We start from the raw sequence: 17867 nt of genomic DNA, 5'->3' as shown, positions 1-17867 counted from the left end.
AATCCTTTTTAATTAAGTAATTATTATTAAATATTAAAAAAAAAGAATTAAGTATTTATTATTTAATTTTTTTGTTAATAAGTTGATATAATTAATAACCGGTGATGTAACTGTATTTTACATTATCATTTTTACTTTTATATAATTTAAAATTTTGTAATTTTATAATATTGAAGGTTTCTTTACTTGTATAAGCAATCAGGATAACCCGTGCATGGTTTACACATTCGAAAATTTTAATCTCATTTGAGTTTTCTTTTTGTTGTTTAAAAAAATATAAAAAAATAAAATAAAAGTAAATAAAAATAGAAATAAAAGTAAAACAAAAAATAGAAATTATAATAACAATAATAAATCAATAAATATATATTTTTCCTTCAATTGAAATTTTTTTAAATTGTATTTTTCTCTTATGTTATATTTTTAAGGTAAAAATTAGATGTTGACAACAAAGAATTAAAACTATGTATAAACAATTAAAAATAATTTTAAAAGTTTATTAAGATTAAGAATATAAAAAATATTAGAAATTATATAGACTGTCATGATTGAGTTAGATTTTATCGACCTTATTTTCGTATACTTAATTACTAATTTTTATTTTATTGTCAAAGTTAATTTATAAATTTATTCAAATCCAAATTTCTTAATAAAATGAACTTATGTTTTCTTAATAATCAATTCTTTGAATTCTTAACAAATAAATATTTTTTAACAACTAATGAATTAATTAAGCTCTATTTTAAAATACGTTTCTTTAAATATTTTATTTCAATCCTAAATTAAAAAAAAAAGACATTTTTCAATATATAATGAATCAAATATAAGTCACGAGAACAAAAATTCCACACATATTTAACTTTGGCAATAAATTTTATAAAAATATAGAAAATAAAAATAAATTATGTAATTTAAAGCATAACATACATTTTACACCAGACCCAACAATAATTACTTCACATTAGAATATATGTGCAACTAAGCCGATAGAAAATAATTCTAAAATAAAAAGTTGAAAAGCAAATTGAAGATAAAAAAAAATGGAATTGACTTATCAATTTAATATAGTGCTTTTTCCTTGTTACATAAAATGGTGTTTGATTAAATTTAACAATAAAAATAAATGTTCTCTTGAGAAGACGAAACAGATACTTTTGCATCTTTTCAAATTTTTGACCTGGAGGCTAAACTTCCACTCTGTATTCCTTTTTTCTTACCCAACTCTTTCTATTCTCATGGAGTTAATTTCAGTTTTTCATTATCACCATCGCCACTAAGTTCCAACATGTCAGAGAAGAAGAAGAATATGCGTGGAAGGAGAACCGTTGGGGCGAACAAAAAGCCTCAATCTTTGTTGGAAGTGGAAGACATAGAGGACGCTACGTTCTTCTCCAAAGACGAGACTCACCAACTGAGACTGTCCCTTTTGAACTGGTACGACCTCAACCGCAGGGACCTTCCTTGGAGATCACATCTACGTGAAGATGAAGAAAAACAAGAAGAAGAAGAAGAAGAAGAAGTGGAAAGAAAAGCTTATGGGGTGTGGGTCTCGGAGGTTATGCTTCAGCAAACAAGGGTTCAGACTGTTATTGCGTATTACAATCGTTGGATGCAAAAATGGCCCACCATTTACCATCTTGCACAAGCTTCTCTCGAGGTTTTGTTTCCTTAGCTTTTCCACTCTCTCTTTTCATTTTTTTTTCTTTCAAAAAAGTGTTTTTTTTAATGTGTTTTGGTGGGTAGTTGTGATACTCTTGAACATCAATGCAACTTTTTATGTTAATCCTTTATCAAGTTCCTTTCTTTTAGAGTTTGGGGAATTGTCATTAAAATGGGCAAGATTTTATTTATGCTTTGATGTTCTGGTTTTAACAAATTACGTTCTTTGGGGGCAGATAACTTGATCCCATGATTTTACATTCTAGTTGATAGTTTTTGAATTTTGTTTAATGTCTGTTTTACCGAAATATGATAAAATAAGTTGATGGTAGTGGAGTTGCCTCTGCTTCAAGATGGTTGATCTTTATTTTGTTTACTGTTGTACGGTTGTTTATTATTATTGGAGCCAATGTTTTAGGGCTTCGTAAGAGAAGAAAAGGAGTTTTACATTACAGTTTTGCAAGCAAGGCTGTTGAAGGTTTCTGAAGGCAGAATGAGCTGCAGGCACCCACTCCATACATTTAGGAGCCTCTGAAACCCTATGTGTTTTGGACTACTGTAGATAGTAGTACCATATTATTTCTTCTGATTTCTTTGTTCTCTCTGTTTTTCTTTTTTTCTGAAATTTTGTTTTCTTTGTGTGTGAACTTATTTAGAAACTAAAAGCCGTTATTGTGATTTGAAGACTAATTGTATATTCACCATGTGATTATTGTGCAGGAAGTAAATGAAATGTGGGCAGGTTTGGGCTACTACCGAAGAGCTCGTTTTCTTCTAGAGGTGCTTCCTCATGACAATTGACTTGTGTTTTCATCTCCTTCTCCTGTTTATCTTTTACTAGATCCTACAAGTTACCCTAATGGTCAATTTGAGATTGTTTTTGAAATAGTTAATTATGGTGTTAAACCTTCTTCATTGTGTTGTTTCTGCCTTCTTAGTAATGCATCAAAATCTCATAGTTCATGAACTGGATATTGCAAACATAGATTATCTGAAGCCTTTCATGTCAAGATCTTTGATGTCTTATTGAAGTACTCTGTTTCTGCATTTGATATACGTGAAAAGACCTTCAATCTGATTTTGTTGTGTAATGATAATGAGAATGAAATTCCTACTTGAAGAAAGTAAAAGTGTACATCAATAAAGGATAACTTAGTTTTTACCAATATATGCTGCAAGGTTTGACCAGATTCTTTCCATATCTGCTGTCAGGGGGCAAAGAAAGTAGTTGCAGAAGGTGGCAAAATTCCTAAAGTGGCTTCCATGCTACGAAAGATTCCTGGAATTGGAGACTACACTTCTGGAGCAATTGCTTCTATTGCATTTAAAGAGGTGGGCAGTTTCTGTGATTGTGCTTCCATAAAAACAATGTTTTTTCTCATGCTTTACGTTATCAGGTGGTACCTGTTGTTGATGGAAATGTGGTAAGGGTGATTGCTAGACTAAGGGCTGTTTCTGCAAATCCAAAAGAGTCGGCGACTGTTAAGAGATTTTGGTGAGTTTATGTCAACTTTTGGAACAAATTATAGTTTTCATATTTCAGTTCTCAGCAAATCTTTTACCCAGTTAAGAAACAATGGGAAAGAAAGAAGTTCTTTTTCTTTGCATCAAATTACACTTTCTAAATCTGTCTTGCGTTCTTTTCCACAACTAATGGGGATACACATGCACGGCACAGATAATTGAATAGAGTGGAATCTCAGTTTCTTATCAGATATGATGTGTCTCTAAAATCTAAAAGAGGTGGCTTTTTTTAATTGATCGTGCCTAACCATAGTTAGTTTTGCTAATTTCTTACTGGCACTATATAATCAAGTTTGTATTTCTTTTCATTTACTCTTTCTTGTTGGGTTGGAATTGGAGATTAAGGAAATTAGCAGCTCAGTTGGTTGATCCTGTTCGTCCTGGGGACTTCAATCAGGCTCTCATGGAACTTGGGGCAACTGTATGCACCCCTTTAAACCCAAGCTGTTCCTCATGTCCAGCATCAGAATTTTGTCAAGCACTATCAAATGCTAAACATGATAGTGAAGTAGCAGTTACAGATTATCCCGTTAAGGGTGTGAAGGTCAAACAAAGATGTGATTTCTCTGCTGTATGTGTTGTTGAGTTACTTGGAGCTGAAGCATTGTTAGACAAAAACCAGTCTATTAGCAAGTTTATTCTTGTCAAAAGGCCTGAAGAAGGGTTGCTTGCTGGTCTCTGGGAGTTTCCATCTGTCTTACTGGATGGAGAAACAGTTCCATCGACTAGAAGAGAAGCAATGAATAGCTTCTTGAAAGCAAATTTCAAAATTGATGTCAGAAAGACTTGCAATATAGTTTTGAGGGAAGATATTGGGGAATTTGTTCACATTTTCAGCCACATTCGCCTCAAGTTGTATGTTGAATTGCTAGTGTTACAATGTAAAGGTGAAAGCCTCTTTCTATATGGCATTGCAACTTGCTTATGAAATAGTTTTCTCCTAAGTTTTTTGGTTCTTCCGGATCACACTTGCTTACACAGTCTTGTTTTTGAACTTTTTTTCTTCCAGAAGGAGGAGAAGATGATTTGTTCAAAAGCCCAGATAATAAACCAACTTGGAAGTGCGTTTACAGCAATGCACTTTCTGGTATGGGACTGACAACAAGTGTAAGAAAGGTAGTATTCTTTCTTAGTCAAGGATAAAATTTGAAGTTTCTTTTATTCATCTGGTTCTATATTTTGTTATTAAAATCGCCATGGTGCTGCAGGTATACAACATGGTTCAAAACTTCAAGCAGAAAGCTCTTCCTTCTAAACATGTGCCAACCAAAAAGAGAACTAGAACTGCACAAAGAAGCTAGCCTCGTGGATCAGATTTCCCTAATTCTGCTCATTAATTAATTACATATTTTAAACGATGTAACACTTTTATTGCATTTATTCTTATTTGACTGCATTGTTAATTGTTTAAGGTACTTTTGCCTTCTTTATATTTATCCATTGGAATATGTAATATCTATGGCCTAGCATATCTTTGCTACAACTGGTATGCTTCTCCATAATTTTAAGGTGCCAATATATTTAATTTATGATTATCGATCTTCTTCTCTTATAAGTTGCAACTGTTTCAATCTCCCCGGTTCAATTTATATTCATACACAGTAAATTAATTATCAAAACTTAATTTTTTGAGTTTTGATGTTTAGAGTTGAAAATAGTGCAGAGTTAGCAAAATAAAATTCATTTCTCCTTTTCTCTTTATTTGTTCTCATGATTTTTTACATATAAATTTATTAAACAAGAAGACGATTTAATTATAAACTTCTCGCAAATAATTATAATAAAAATCTAAAAGTATGTGTAATGTAAAAAGAATCAACTTAAAAATAAAAAGAAAGAATCCTTTTTAATGTTTTTCTTTGTTTATTATCAAAGCTAGTTCAACATTTGTAATCTATGATTGAAATTTACATGAAGGATTCTCTACATTAGGAAAGTATCCTTCCTTAATCATATCTACACATGGAAAATGCTTATAACTTAATTTTTACCTCTTTCTATTTTTCTAAAAAAAAAACTCTAGTGGTGAGAAATGATTGGAGAAATCCGGAAAAGCAATTTTATTGTTCGCGGTTGAACTCATTCATAGATTCATTGCCACTTGTGGTCACTATTTATGCCACTCTTAGTTTTGTACTCTAGTGTTCCCAGTTTATGTGTTTATTTATCTATTTTTCTTAAATAGATAGATAGAAGAAAAGGCTTCAAAATCAGTGGTACATATTCTCCCAAGACCGTGTGGATCAGAAAGTTCTCTCATTTTGTTCCTCCCACGCATATTTCTGACTAAAACCATTAACAAACCACTGAAAGAAAAAAAAAATGGTTGGTGACTAACCAGAAAAAAAGAAGAAAAGAAAAGTAAAAGAACATAATCAAAGCATCAAGAGAGAAAGAATGCAAATGGCAACTTTGTTAAGAGGTGGAGCACTTGGTGATTCTAGCTTTCGTTTGTGTTCATTACCATCAACTTCTTCTTTGCATGTCTCTCAGAATGTTGCCATACCCACCTCATCATCATCATCATCTCCTTTGGTATGTCTCTCTGATTATTCAACTTAACCTCAAATTTAATCTATTAAGAAAATTTTCACTTGTAATATTATCCAAGGACTAATTTTTAGTTACAGCTTTCACTTTTAAGTATTGGATGAGATAATACTGTAATGAACTAACACAACTGAAATATAAAGTGCTGTGAAGATTTTTTTCAATATTTGTTCTTCCTGCGTTGCAGATTGCAAGTAAATATAAAACATCAAGCAGAAACAGAATCACCTGCTCTGCTGTTCAAGAGTCGTCTCCTAGCACAACAGCAGGTGAATTTCTGCATTAACATGATGAAAAGTTTTAAAACTCTTTGGTTTGATTCTTTTATTTGCTAAAATTTTTCATTGGGGTGACTGTGATTAGTCTAATTGAAACTGTTACTGAAATTTCTGGTCTTAGCTACTGCTGAAACAAAAGAGGAGGTAAAGGAAGCTCCAAAAGCTGCACCGGCAAAAAAACCTCCAGCTAAAGCACCTGTTAAGCCTCTACCTCAGATGATGGAGGAGGATGTGATCCCTTCCCTGAAAGCAATATTTGAAGCCCAAGAAGATTTATCAAACATTGAGCTAGTCTTTAAGGATAATAGGGTTAGTAATGCAGATATTCCATTAGAAACTATTATGCAGTTCATGTCATTAACTCTTTTTTCACTAATTGAAAATCTTGAATACATGTCAAATATATAACACTAGAAAAATTCAATTAAATCTGTCTTTATAAGGTTGCTCTTTTTGACATGAACATCCTTTGAAAGTGTTTTTCTGTTAAAACTTCAAATATTTGATGAAGTACTATATTACAAAGTAAAAATGTTTCAGAAGAACACTAAGAAAGTGATTACTGTATAAGATTATTCATCTCATAAAGCTTTTACATTATTGAACAATTCATTGGGTTATGATTGACAGTTAGAAGGTTCCCTTCTGAAGAAAGGCAACCCCTACTCATTTTGGGCCTTCTTTCCCACAGGACTCATTGGTATGCACCATTTTCTTTGTTTGCTTGAGAAAGTGGTATCACAATACATTTATTGAATTAGGAATTTAGATTCTCTGTTAGATTTCTCTGTGCTGTTCTTCTGTTGTGTCTTTAATATACAAACATCTGGTAGACAGCACCAAAAAAATCTAACAAAAAATCTTGAATTAGATGGCTCATGTAAAGAAATGATACATGAGATTGTGTTTCCGTTGAACAGGTCCAAAGGGGTTTTCTCTGTCATCGTATAACGGAGGAGCAAGCACTGTTGAGCCATTTCTTGTTGATGAAAAGAAGGTCACAGCAAAACACATTATCTTTTGGGTGGAAAAACGTTTGGCAGCACAGGGGATTCTTCCTGTATGGAAAGATTAATCTCTAAAAGATGAAATTATAGTTTGGTTGTAATGATGTGTTGCATACAATTCAATATTCTCTTGTTCCTTTCATTAATGACTGGTATACAAAATGATCATGTTCATCAATGCGTCACTGCACATGTTTATGATATGATAAGAATGACTCTAATTTGATTAATTCTCTACTAATGTGTTAAAATTGTGCATAATGATTTTTTCTTTCTTTTTTTTAAGTGAAGTGATGCACAAATTGTTTTACTTTTAATTGAAATTGTGAATCTAATGCATGATTCATTATACAGATAAAACAATTCTTGAATTTATTTAAAAAAAATTAGAAATTATTTTTGTTATGTATGACTTTAATATATTAATGGAGAATTAAAGTTGTTTTCATGGTATATGGCTTCTGGAAGAAGAAAAAAAAAATCAAAGTCAATTTTATCAAGCACAATGTAATTTTCAATTTTCAATTTTATAATTAAAGTCGTTTTTAGTAAACAAGTTTTCTTCAATACAAAACTATACCAACAGAATATGAGAACATAATGTTTTTGTTATTTTTTGTTTCTGATTATGTTATTTATTCATGTAAATGTCAATTCCTCGATTTTATGATGACAGAACTAATTATTAAATTTTATATTCTCATTTGATATTAATTACTAATTCGTTTTTAAATTTAAAACTAGCTAACCAAACCAAATAATTAATTTAATTTATTTTGGATGATAATACTTATAATTAAACCAAATCAAATGACACTAATTTGATGACACGTTCACTTAAATTCGTTTTAGTTTAAGTAAAGTAATTAAAATTTCTTGCAGTAAAGCTTTTATTTTTTATTTCTTTAAAGTTCAAAATCCCTACTTTTGATTTTAAAAAGTGTTGAGAAGTTAATTCTCTCAACCATAAAATTGAATATCCTGACAAAAGAATCTGTCGGGTATTTCCAGATAAAATCTGGATAGTTATTATTTATGAATATTTTAATTTATATTTAAATTATATTATATATATATATATATATATATATATATATATATATATATATATATATATATATATATATATATATGTGTGTGTGTGTTTTTGTTATTTTATTTATTTTATTTTAAAAATGTATAAAGTATATTTATTTAATCTTTTACAAATATTTATAAGTATTTGTAAATTTTAAAATATTCGCAAATATTAAACATTATATCCGTAAATTTTTAAATTAGTGTAATTTCTTAATATTAAGCAAAATTGATGTTGATACAGTTGGAATCACGTTACAGAATAAACTAAAGCAAAAAGCATAATATTTAGTAACATGGTAGAGTAAACTTTGCTTTATTGTATTAATTTTTCCTAAATTGGGTAAAAAAAAAGTAAGAGACAAAATCCCAGAATTGCTGTATAAATTTTTGAATAAAAGAAAAATGTCAGAAAATTAGGAAAAAGGGAAAAACCCGCATAGAGCATAAAAATAATTCAAGTGGAGCTGAAATTATCTAGCCTTAATATTTGGTATAACAAAATCAACCATATTGACTCATTTTATCATAAATAAAAAATTACATTGAAAACAACAAAATTACTAGACCACATTAGTTGCTTCTACCAAATATTAAAACAAAAACTTATTTTTTTTTCATGGTCCCAAAGACTTAGACTTACCTGAGCTAATCAAATGATAAGTAAAACTTAAAAAAAATAGTGGGATATATGCATATGATCATAAGACGTCAGCCATTGCATTATATTCGATTATAATGCAGCAGCAAATTCATAACTTTAAACATAATATGAGATGATCTCCTTTACGTAAAAATGTCGAGTCTAAAAAACTTTTAGATAATAAATAATCAACCTTGAAATAAAAAATTTCAACTCTAGTTAGTTACTTCGATTTGGTTTTATCTGCAAGTTATCTACTTTCGTACAAGTATGATTATTGTAGGTGGAAAACACGATCACAACATGCAAGAGTGAGTAACCAGAAATATCATCACACAATATACAATAATCATATTAATGACAGAGTAAAATAATCATAGAAACATTTCTCATCATGACATTCCAACACAATCAAACCATTCATAAAAAATGTTGTTTCTTTCTACTGTGTTGTTTCTCACTAACATGGGGTCATAACCTGTTCTCACTAACAGGGCGATTCGAGGCGTCTTCCATTGCAACTTCAGACCTATCTCCATGGCTTCAATGTTGCCATTTGTGCCACCGTCTGCATTAGGTTTAATCTATCCATCTTCCACCATATCCCAACCGTCTTGGGATCTCAATAACTCCTAGGCACCAATTATCATAATTGGTTTTTCTCGTCAATTGTGGCACACTCATACCATTGACAACCTTTGCATAAAGCTCTGATACCACTATTAAGAAAATCTCATGTTACACACACTCAGTATTTTCTTAAAAATTGAGTCTGCTATTCATTGATAATTGAAAGACTTTAAATTGTCATGACACTTACAATAAACAGAAAATCAAAACTACTTATTCCTATTTTATCTCTATAAAAAACAAACTAAAGATTTAGATAAAATTATTAATAAAACCCTAAAATTTAAATTTTATCCCAACATACATTTTAGTTATAAAAAAATGTGGAAAACTAAAGATTATTGTCTACAAAATGAAACCAAATATGTACTATAAAGAGTAATTTGACGAGTCGTACGACGAAGATAGAGAAAAAGAAAGTTTCTCTGTAAAACTAACCAAAGATAAAGGTATAAATGACTATATATAACGGAAAAGAAAATAAAGAAAATGAAGAGTCAGAACAATAGTGATACACACGAAAAGAATTGTGAAATTTGTCCATATTTATAATTGGATTGCGTCACATACACAAAAAAAAAGTAAATTAATGAGTTTTTATGGAAAATGATAAATAAAGAGAATTACAAATCAAAATTAAATTTAATTATAAAACATTTCCAACATTTGTTGGAGAGTGCAAACAAAGTCCCACATTGAGTGAAAGAAGGACTGGTCAAGGGTTTATATACACATAGATATCTCCAATGGTAAGAGGCCTTTTGGAGTGGTACCAAAAGCAAACNCGTGAGGGCTTGGCCCAAAGCGGACAATGTCTTACCATGTGTGGAGTTCTATGTGTGTGTCGAACCTCCCCCAGTCCCACTTTGAGTGAAAGAAGGACTGGTCAAGGGTTTATATACACATAGATATCTCCAATAGGCCTTTTGGAGTGGTACCAAAAGCAAACCCGTGAGGGCTTGGTCCAAAGCGGACAATGTCTTACCATGTGTGGAGTTCTATGTGTGTGTCTGGTGACCAGGCTCAGACGAGTACATCTCCCTATGATCAGGCGAGCCAGGCAGGAGGCCAGTGGCGCCAGAGGAACATAGTCCTTTGTTTGAGGGAGGATGTTGGAGTGCAAACAAAGTCCCACATTGGAGATATATACACATAGATATCTCCAATGGTAAGAAGCCTTTTGGAGTGGTACCAAAAGCAAACCCGTGAGGGCTTGGCCCAAAGCGGACAATGTGTTACCATGTGTGGAGTTCTATGTGTGTGTCGTACCTCCCCCAACAACATTTACATTTTAGAAGTAATTAAAACAAAACTTATTAAAAATATTATAATTTTAAATATATTATTACATAAACTTATAATTGTAATAATTTTAACTTTTATCTTGTTACATTCGAAATAAAAATAGAAAAACGAACACAATTAAAAAAATGTTAACCACCACCCTTAAATATAAGACATGACTAGCAAAATTAAATAGAAGGTGACAGAATTAAATATATAAAATTAATGTAATTTTTCTAAATGCATATATTTTAAAAAAATAATAATAAAATGAGAAAACTATATAAAAGAAACAAAAATAACATTTTGAAAATTTTAACCTCACAAAAACTGCCTTGATAATAAAAAATTAGTAAAAAAAGGAGGAAAATCATAATCATAGACCTTGTTATAGATTCCAACTCATCTTCTGCTTTCAAAAAAAAATCATAATCATAGATAGTAACATTAATGATGTCATAAAACATGTAGCAAAACATTTTCAAATGTCATAACCATGGTAAATCTACTACACGGTTGACATGACAAAATAAATATTAAATGTAAAAGTAAGAGTTGTACTTGGTTATGAGAAGTTAGAAGCAAAGAAGTAGATGGAATTAAATATTTTGATTATAATGGAAACAATAAATAAACAATAAGCTATAAGAAGCAATAGTCTTACACACGAAATAGTAAAGTCTCTCCATATTTATGATTATTGGTTACATGACACGAAAAAATATTATATTTTTATGAAAAATCATAAATAAAATTAGTACATTTAAGTTATATACGTTTTGAAATATCAGAAAAGTGACATTCATTAATTCACTTTATTATATTTATTTGTTATTGATTATGTTTCCTTATTTTAACGTCTCTTACTTCCTTTTATGTATATATATAACTCTCTACACAATTATGATTCAATAAAATAAGATTAATCTTTTATCTTTTCCAATTTCCAATGTTAATTTATTATGACATCAGAGTTCTCTTAGAGAAAGTTCTTTTGCACGCACCAACGACTAATAAAGCCACCTACCCTTGGAAGAATCAACACTGTTGTTGAAGATCAGTGTGCAAAACAATAACAAGACATTGCTATAAAAAATGTTTAAAGAATCATTATGATTAATAACAAACATTTTTTTTTAGCAAATCACAACATCCTTAATATATAAATCCTCATTAATGTTATCAAATTTATAACTTTAACAAGTATATTTATTTAAATTCAAATCCATCCAACAATATATACCAAAACGTGTAGCAGAAGTAAATTTCAAATTAGTAAGAGAAGAATGAGCAAAATGATAATCATAGATCGTGTTATAGACTCCTGATCTGTTAGCATTTTCCTGTTTTTGGAAAAAATCATAATCATAGATAATAACATAAATGGTGCCATGAAATGTGTAACAAAACATTTTCAAATGTCATAGCCGTGGAAAATCTACTGCACAACCAGAACTAGCTGATAAAAGGAGGAGAAAAGGCATTTTGTTTGTGTTTGAAGTATAATTTCTCCATTTGCACGACTTCTCAGTGTGAGATTTGTTGGGATAAACTTAAATTTTAGGGTTTTATTAATAATTTTGGTTGAATCTTATTTTATTAGTTTTGGGTCTAGTAATATTTAATTTGATTTGATAGAGATAAAACAGGGATAGACAGTTATGATTTTTTGGAACAATATTATTTTATGATAAGTTAAGCAGATTTTATTTTTAAGACAATTGATATTTTATTTTCAGATTTTATTTTTATTCTCATAATATTGTAAGTATCACGGCTATTTAAAGCCTTTTAATTATTAATGAATAACAAAACTCAATTTTAGAAAAATATTTGAGTGTGTATCTTGAGATTTTCCCAACAGTGGTATTAGAGCTTTATGCTTTAAGTAACGAGAAAGAGGAAAAGAGAGAGAGGAGAGAGTCAAACACCGTGAGAGAAAAAGTGAGTGCTTGATTTTTTTTGTGTGAGATGGCAAAGGTAATCAATGGTATGAGTGTGCCACAATTGTCGGAAAATACCAATTACAACAATTGGTCTTTGCAAATGAAGGTTTTTCTTGGATCCCAAGATGTATGGGACATAGTGGAGGACATGTACAATGAACCCGCAGATGATGAGCATCAGACAGTGAACCAGATTGCTGCATTGAAAAAGACACGAGTGAAAGACAGATCGGCTTTGTACTTTCTGTATAATGCAGTGGATGAATCTGGATTCGAGAAAATAACTAATGCAAAGTCAGCAAAAGAAGCATGAGAAATTCTGAAGGTGGCATACAAAGGAGATACTCGCATGAAGCAAGTCCGAGTACAAGCTCTCAGAAGAGAGTTTGAACATATGGAGATGGGTGAAAATAAGGGAGTTTCTGAGTTTATAGCTCGAGCGTAGAAGATGGCCAACCAACTCGGAATGAACGGAGAATAGGTTCCTCCTAACCGGGTTGCGGAAAAGATCTTGAGAAATCTGACGAATGATTTCGAAAGTATCATGGTCACTATTAAAGAGACAAAGGATTTTTCAACTCTCACTATGGAGGAGTTAGCCGGGTCATTAAAGCCCATGATTGAGGAAGAAAAAGAAAAAGAGGGAACCCGACGATCAAGCACTACAGGTACAGTTTGACTGGAATAAATCTCGGATTACTCAGAGCCGAGGTCCTGGTAGAAGAGGGCGAGGAGGCCGAGGACGAGGTGGACGTGGTCGAGGTAATGATAATGAAGATCAAACTGGTCGACAGAATTGGCATGACCGAGGACAAGGGAAGGGCCGAGGAGATCAGTCAAGAGTGGAGTGTTTTAAGTGTGGCAAGTACGACCACTATGCAAACAAGTGTAGATCATCAACAAAGTGCTATAACTGTGGCAAGTTTGGTCATATTACAAATTATTGCAAGACCGAGACAAAGGGGGAGACGAATCTCGTTAATGAAGATGCAGAAGAATTGTTGTTGGCAAAGAGCTCGGATGCAATGGACATGGAAAATTTGGTCTCAATAATGGTGAAGTGATCCCGGTAAAAACAAAAGATGAAGAGATTCAGCGGATTGGGAGGCTTATGGATGAAGCTAATGAGATTATGAGTAAACAGAGGGTTAGGCTTGAGGAGTTGAAGAAGGCGGATGTTAGACCATGTTTGAAATCAAAGACTGATGAGATTTCTACCAACTCGGTATGGTATCTAGATACTGGAGCAAACAATCATATGTGTGGGAACGAGAACTTTTTTTATGAACTCACCAAGGTGAAGGCCAAATTTGTGTCTTTTGGAGATGACTCCAAGGTGGCCGTGAAAGGGTGTGGAACAATTCGACATCTTCAAAAGAATGGAGGAGTTGGAGAGATTAGGGGTGTTTATTATGTTCCCAAGTTGAAGAGCAATATTTTAAGCATGGGTCAGATAATTGAAAAAGGTAATTCAATTTTTATGAAGGACCAGGTACTATATTTAAAGGATAAGTATGGTCGTCTAGCAATCCAAGCAAAAGCGAAGAAGAACCGGTTGTATGATCTAGAGTTGAAAATCTTGGAGAGAAAGTGCTTGAAGCAAGGTATGACTACCAAGAGTTTGGATAATTCCAACTCAAATCTAATTGAAAGAAGCAAACCCGATGTGGGATGATGAACATGGAAAGCAATGAAGGAAGAATTTAAGTTTATGGGGGAGTTTGTTGGGATAAACTTAAATTTTAGGGTTTTATTAATAATTTTGTTTGAATCTTATTTTAATATTTTTCGATCTATGATAACGGTTGATTTAACGTGTTTGTGTGTGTATATTTTGTGAACAAATCAACTCCTTTATAGCTTTTACCTTGTTTTATCCTCAAGTTTAGTGTGTTTCCTAATTTTCTTGTGTTTTATTTAGTATATGCTTGTTTTTACCTCTAATATCTTTGTTTGAGTGTGTGAAATAAATGAATAGGAAGCAATTCTAGTGGAGGAAAACAAGTAAGAACTCAAGGGAACATGTTTTGGGACAATAAAAGATTAATTTGAAGCAAACACTCATGTTGGACACCTTTGGAATTGCACAAGAACTTGAATTTTAGAATGCTGTCAAAACAGCCTGTAGCTGAGCAGCAGTTGAGCTATATGTCTCTGGAATGCTGCAGCTGAGGTGCAGCTAAAGTGCAGCTGAGCACCCTGCTCTTTGGAATGCTGGCGCTGGGGTGCAGCTGATCGCTCTATCACTAGAAATCTGCCGCTGGGGTACAGCTGGGGTGCAGCTGAGCGCCCTGCTCTCTGGAATGCTGCAGCTGGGGTGCAGTTGAGCGGTGACGACGCTGATGTGTCAAAATGGGTTATTTAAACATGGGTCTCGCGATTTTTTGGGGATTCTTCTCCTCCTACACTTCATTCTTCACCTAGAGAGATTGGGAGAGGCCCTTGGAGGCTGTTTGGGGTGTTGGGAAGCTCTCCCACTCCTCCTTGTGTCTTCAAGCTTCATCAATGGTGATTTTGCCCCTTTTGGGTTGAGGAAGAAGATGGGTCACAAATTGGAGATGGAGATGTGAAGGGGAGGCACAAATGGAGCATGGAGCAGCTGCCAAGAACCTTGGGAAAGGCTGTGCATCTTCTCCTTGGTTCCGATTTCTTCCCTATCTCTTCAATTTTGTAGAACCCTAAGTTCTCCACTATGGAGGGCTTTTCCTATTTGTTGAGATTAGTTGTAAAACATGGAATTCTTATGTACTTTGTGATGTTAATGATATATGTTTTTCCATTTCAATGTTAGTATTTGATTTCTATGCTTAATGCTTATTGTGGCTTGATCACCCATGACTTGAATTGTAGTTCTTGACGTATTGAAAAATATGACTTGAACTTAGAACTGAAATTGAACACCTAATTGATGGAATTGGATTGTTTGTAAATGCATGTTAAATTCCTTGCACACCAACTATTTGATAAAATACCAAAAAGAGTTTCTTGTGTTTTTNTGTGCACTTTGATGTCTAATTGAGTTATAAAAGGAAGAGTTGTCATGTGTTGCACAAGTCCCTTGGGAGAGAACGATATTTATCACTTGCTACGCTACGACCTGTGCACTTGCCGTTGGTTTTGCAGCCAACAGTCTAGTAATATTTAATTTGATTTGATAGAGATAAAATAGAGATAGGTAGTTATGATTTTCGATACAATATTATTTTATGATAGGTTAAGCAGATTTTATTTTTAAGACAATTGATATTTTATTTTCAGATTTTATTTTTATTCCTGTAATATTGTAAGTATCACCACTGTTTAAAGCCTTTCAATTATCCATGAATAACAAGACTCAATTTTAGAAAAATATGTGAGTGTGTATCTTGAGATTTTCCTAACAAGATTAAGGTTAACATTTGTAAGTTATATACATTTTGAAATATCGGAAAAGTGACATTCAATGAGTCTCTTGTTTCATTGTTATAGTACTTGATTATCTTTATTTATTATTTATTATGTTTCCTTATTTTAAGGTTAGTTACTTCCTTTTAACTATATATATATATATATATATATATATATATATAACCCTCTCCACAATTATGCATGGTGATTCAATAAAATAAGATGCACGGTGATTCAATAAAATAAGATTAATCTCTTATCTTTTCTAGTTTAATTTGTTAATTTATTATTATATCAGAGCTCTCTTAGAGAGAGTTCTGTTGCACACACCAACAACTAATGAAGCCACCTACCCTTGAAAGAAGCATATCATAACATCCTCAATATACAAATTCTCATTAAAGTTATCAAATTCATAACTTTAACAAGTATATTTATTTAAATTCAAATCCCTCCAATAATATATACCAAAACATGTAGCAAAAGTAAGTTTCAAATTAGTAAAAGTACCTTCCTATTTTCGGATAAAATCATAATCATAGATAATAACATAAATGGTGCCATAAAACGTGTAGCAAAACATTTTCAAATGTCATAGTCATGGAAAATCTACTACACAACCACAACTAGTTGATAAGAGGAGGAGATAGGGCATTTTATTTTTGTCTGAAGTAAGATTTCTCCATTTGCACGACTTCTTAGTGTGAGATTAAGGTTAACATTTGTAAGTTATATACATTTTAGAATATCGGAAAAGTAACATTCATTGAGTCTCTTGTTTCATTGTTATAGTACTTGGTTATCTTTATTTGTTATTTATTATGTTTCCTTATTTTAAGGTTTGTTACTTCATTTTATTTATATATGTAACCTTCTGCACAATTATGCACGATGATTCAATAAAATAAGATTAATCTTTTATCTTTTTCAATTTCAATTGTTAATTTTATTATAATATCAGAGCTCTCTTTTCTGTTGCGCGCACCAACGTCTAATGAAGCCACCTACTCTTGGAAGAAGCAGCACTACTACTAAAGATCAGTGTGCAAAACAATAACAAGACATTGCTATAAAAAATGTTTAAAGAATGATTCTGATTAATAACAAACATTTTTTTAAGCAGATAATAACATCCTTAATATACAAATTCTCATTAATGTTACCAAATTCATAACTTTAACAAGTATATTTATTTAAATTCAAATTCATCCAACAATATATAGCAAGAGGTGTAGCAGAAGTAATTTTCAAATTAGTAAGGGAAAGAGGAAAATCATAATCATAGACCGTGTTATAGACTCCTGCTCTGTTAGCATCTTCCTGTTTTCGGAAAAAAATCATAATCATAGATAATAACATAAATGGTGCTATAAAACGTGTAGCAAAACATTTTCAAATCTCATAGCCGTGGAAAATCTACTGCACAACCACAACTAGCTGATAAGAGGAGGAGAAAGGACATTTTCTTTCTGTCTGAAGTAAGATTTCTCCATTTGCATGACTGCTCAGAGTGAGATTAAGGTTAACATTTGTAAGTAATATACGTTTTGGAATATCGAAAAAAGTGACATTCATTGAGTGTCTTGTTTCATTTTTATAGTACTTGATTATCCTTATTTGTTATTTATAATGTTTACTTATTTTAATGTTTGTTACTTCCTTTTATCTATATATATAACCCCATGCACAATTATGCACGGTGATTCAATAAAATCAAATTAATCTTTTATCTTTTCCAGTTTCAATTGTTAATTTATTATGATATCAGAGCTCTCTTAGAGAGAGTTCTGTTGCGCGCACCAACAGCTAACAAAGCCACGTACCCTTGGAAGAAGCAGCACTACTGCTGAAGATCAGTGTGCAAAACAATACCAAGACATTG

General features: G+C 31.8%; 2 protein-coding genes across 3 annotated transcripts; both read left to right on the top strand.

Moving 5' to 3' along the window:
* The first annotated feature begins 1147 nt into the window (after positions 1–1147).
* Positions 1148–4720, top strand: LOC106773165 (adenine DNA glycosylase). 2 transcript variants are annotated; one of them, XM_014659871.2, is made up of 7 exons: positions 1148–1657; positions 2380–2439; positions 2872–2991; positions 3057–3154; positions 3529–4070; positions 4196–4299; positions 4392–4720. In XM_014659871.2, the coding sequence occupies exons 1-7, from the start codon at positions 1286–1288 to the stop codon at positions 4482–4484; spliced, it is 1389 nt and encodes a 462-aa protein (XP_014515357.1). In that variant the 5' UTR covers positions 1148–1285; the 3' UTR covers positions 4485–4720. The 2 variants fall into 2 exon arrangements, with proteins under 2 accessions (XP_014515357.1, XP_014515356.1); XM_014659870.2 differs by having other exon boundaries at positions 4193–4299.
* A 708-nt stretch (positions 4721–5428) lies between these two features.
* On the top strand, positions 5429–7248 carry LOC106773189. The gene is made up of 5 exons (XM_014659903.2): positions 5429–5718; positions 5921–6002; positions 6133–6320; positions 6642–6711; positions 6932–7248. Exons 1-5 carry the CDS (start codon positions 5581–5583, stop codon positions 7084–7086), a joined length of 633 nt encoding a protein of 210 aa, XP_014515389.1. The 5' UTR covers positions 5429–5580; the 3' UTR covers positions 7087–7248.
* The last annotated feature ends 10619 nt before the right edge of the window (positions 7249–17867 follow it).

This window comes from Vigna radiata, chromosome 9, assembly GCF_000741045.1.
Source record: "Vigna radiata var. radiata cultivar VC1973A chromosome 9, Vradiata_ver6, whole genome shotgun sequence".
Taxonomy (NCBI): Eukaryota; Viridiplantae; Streptophyta; class Magnoliopsida; order Fabales; family Fabaceae; genus Vigna; species Vigna radiata.
Note: the sequence above shows the minus strand (reverse complement) of the source record. Positions and strands in the feature narration are given on the sequence as shown.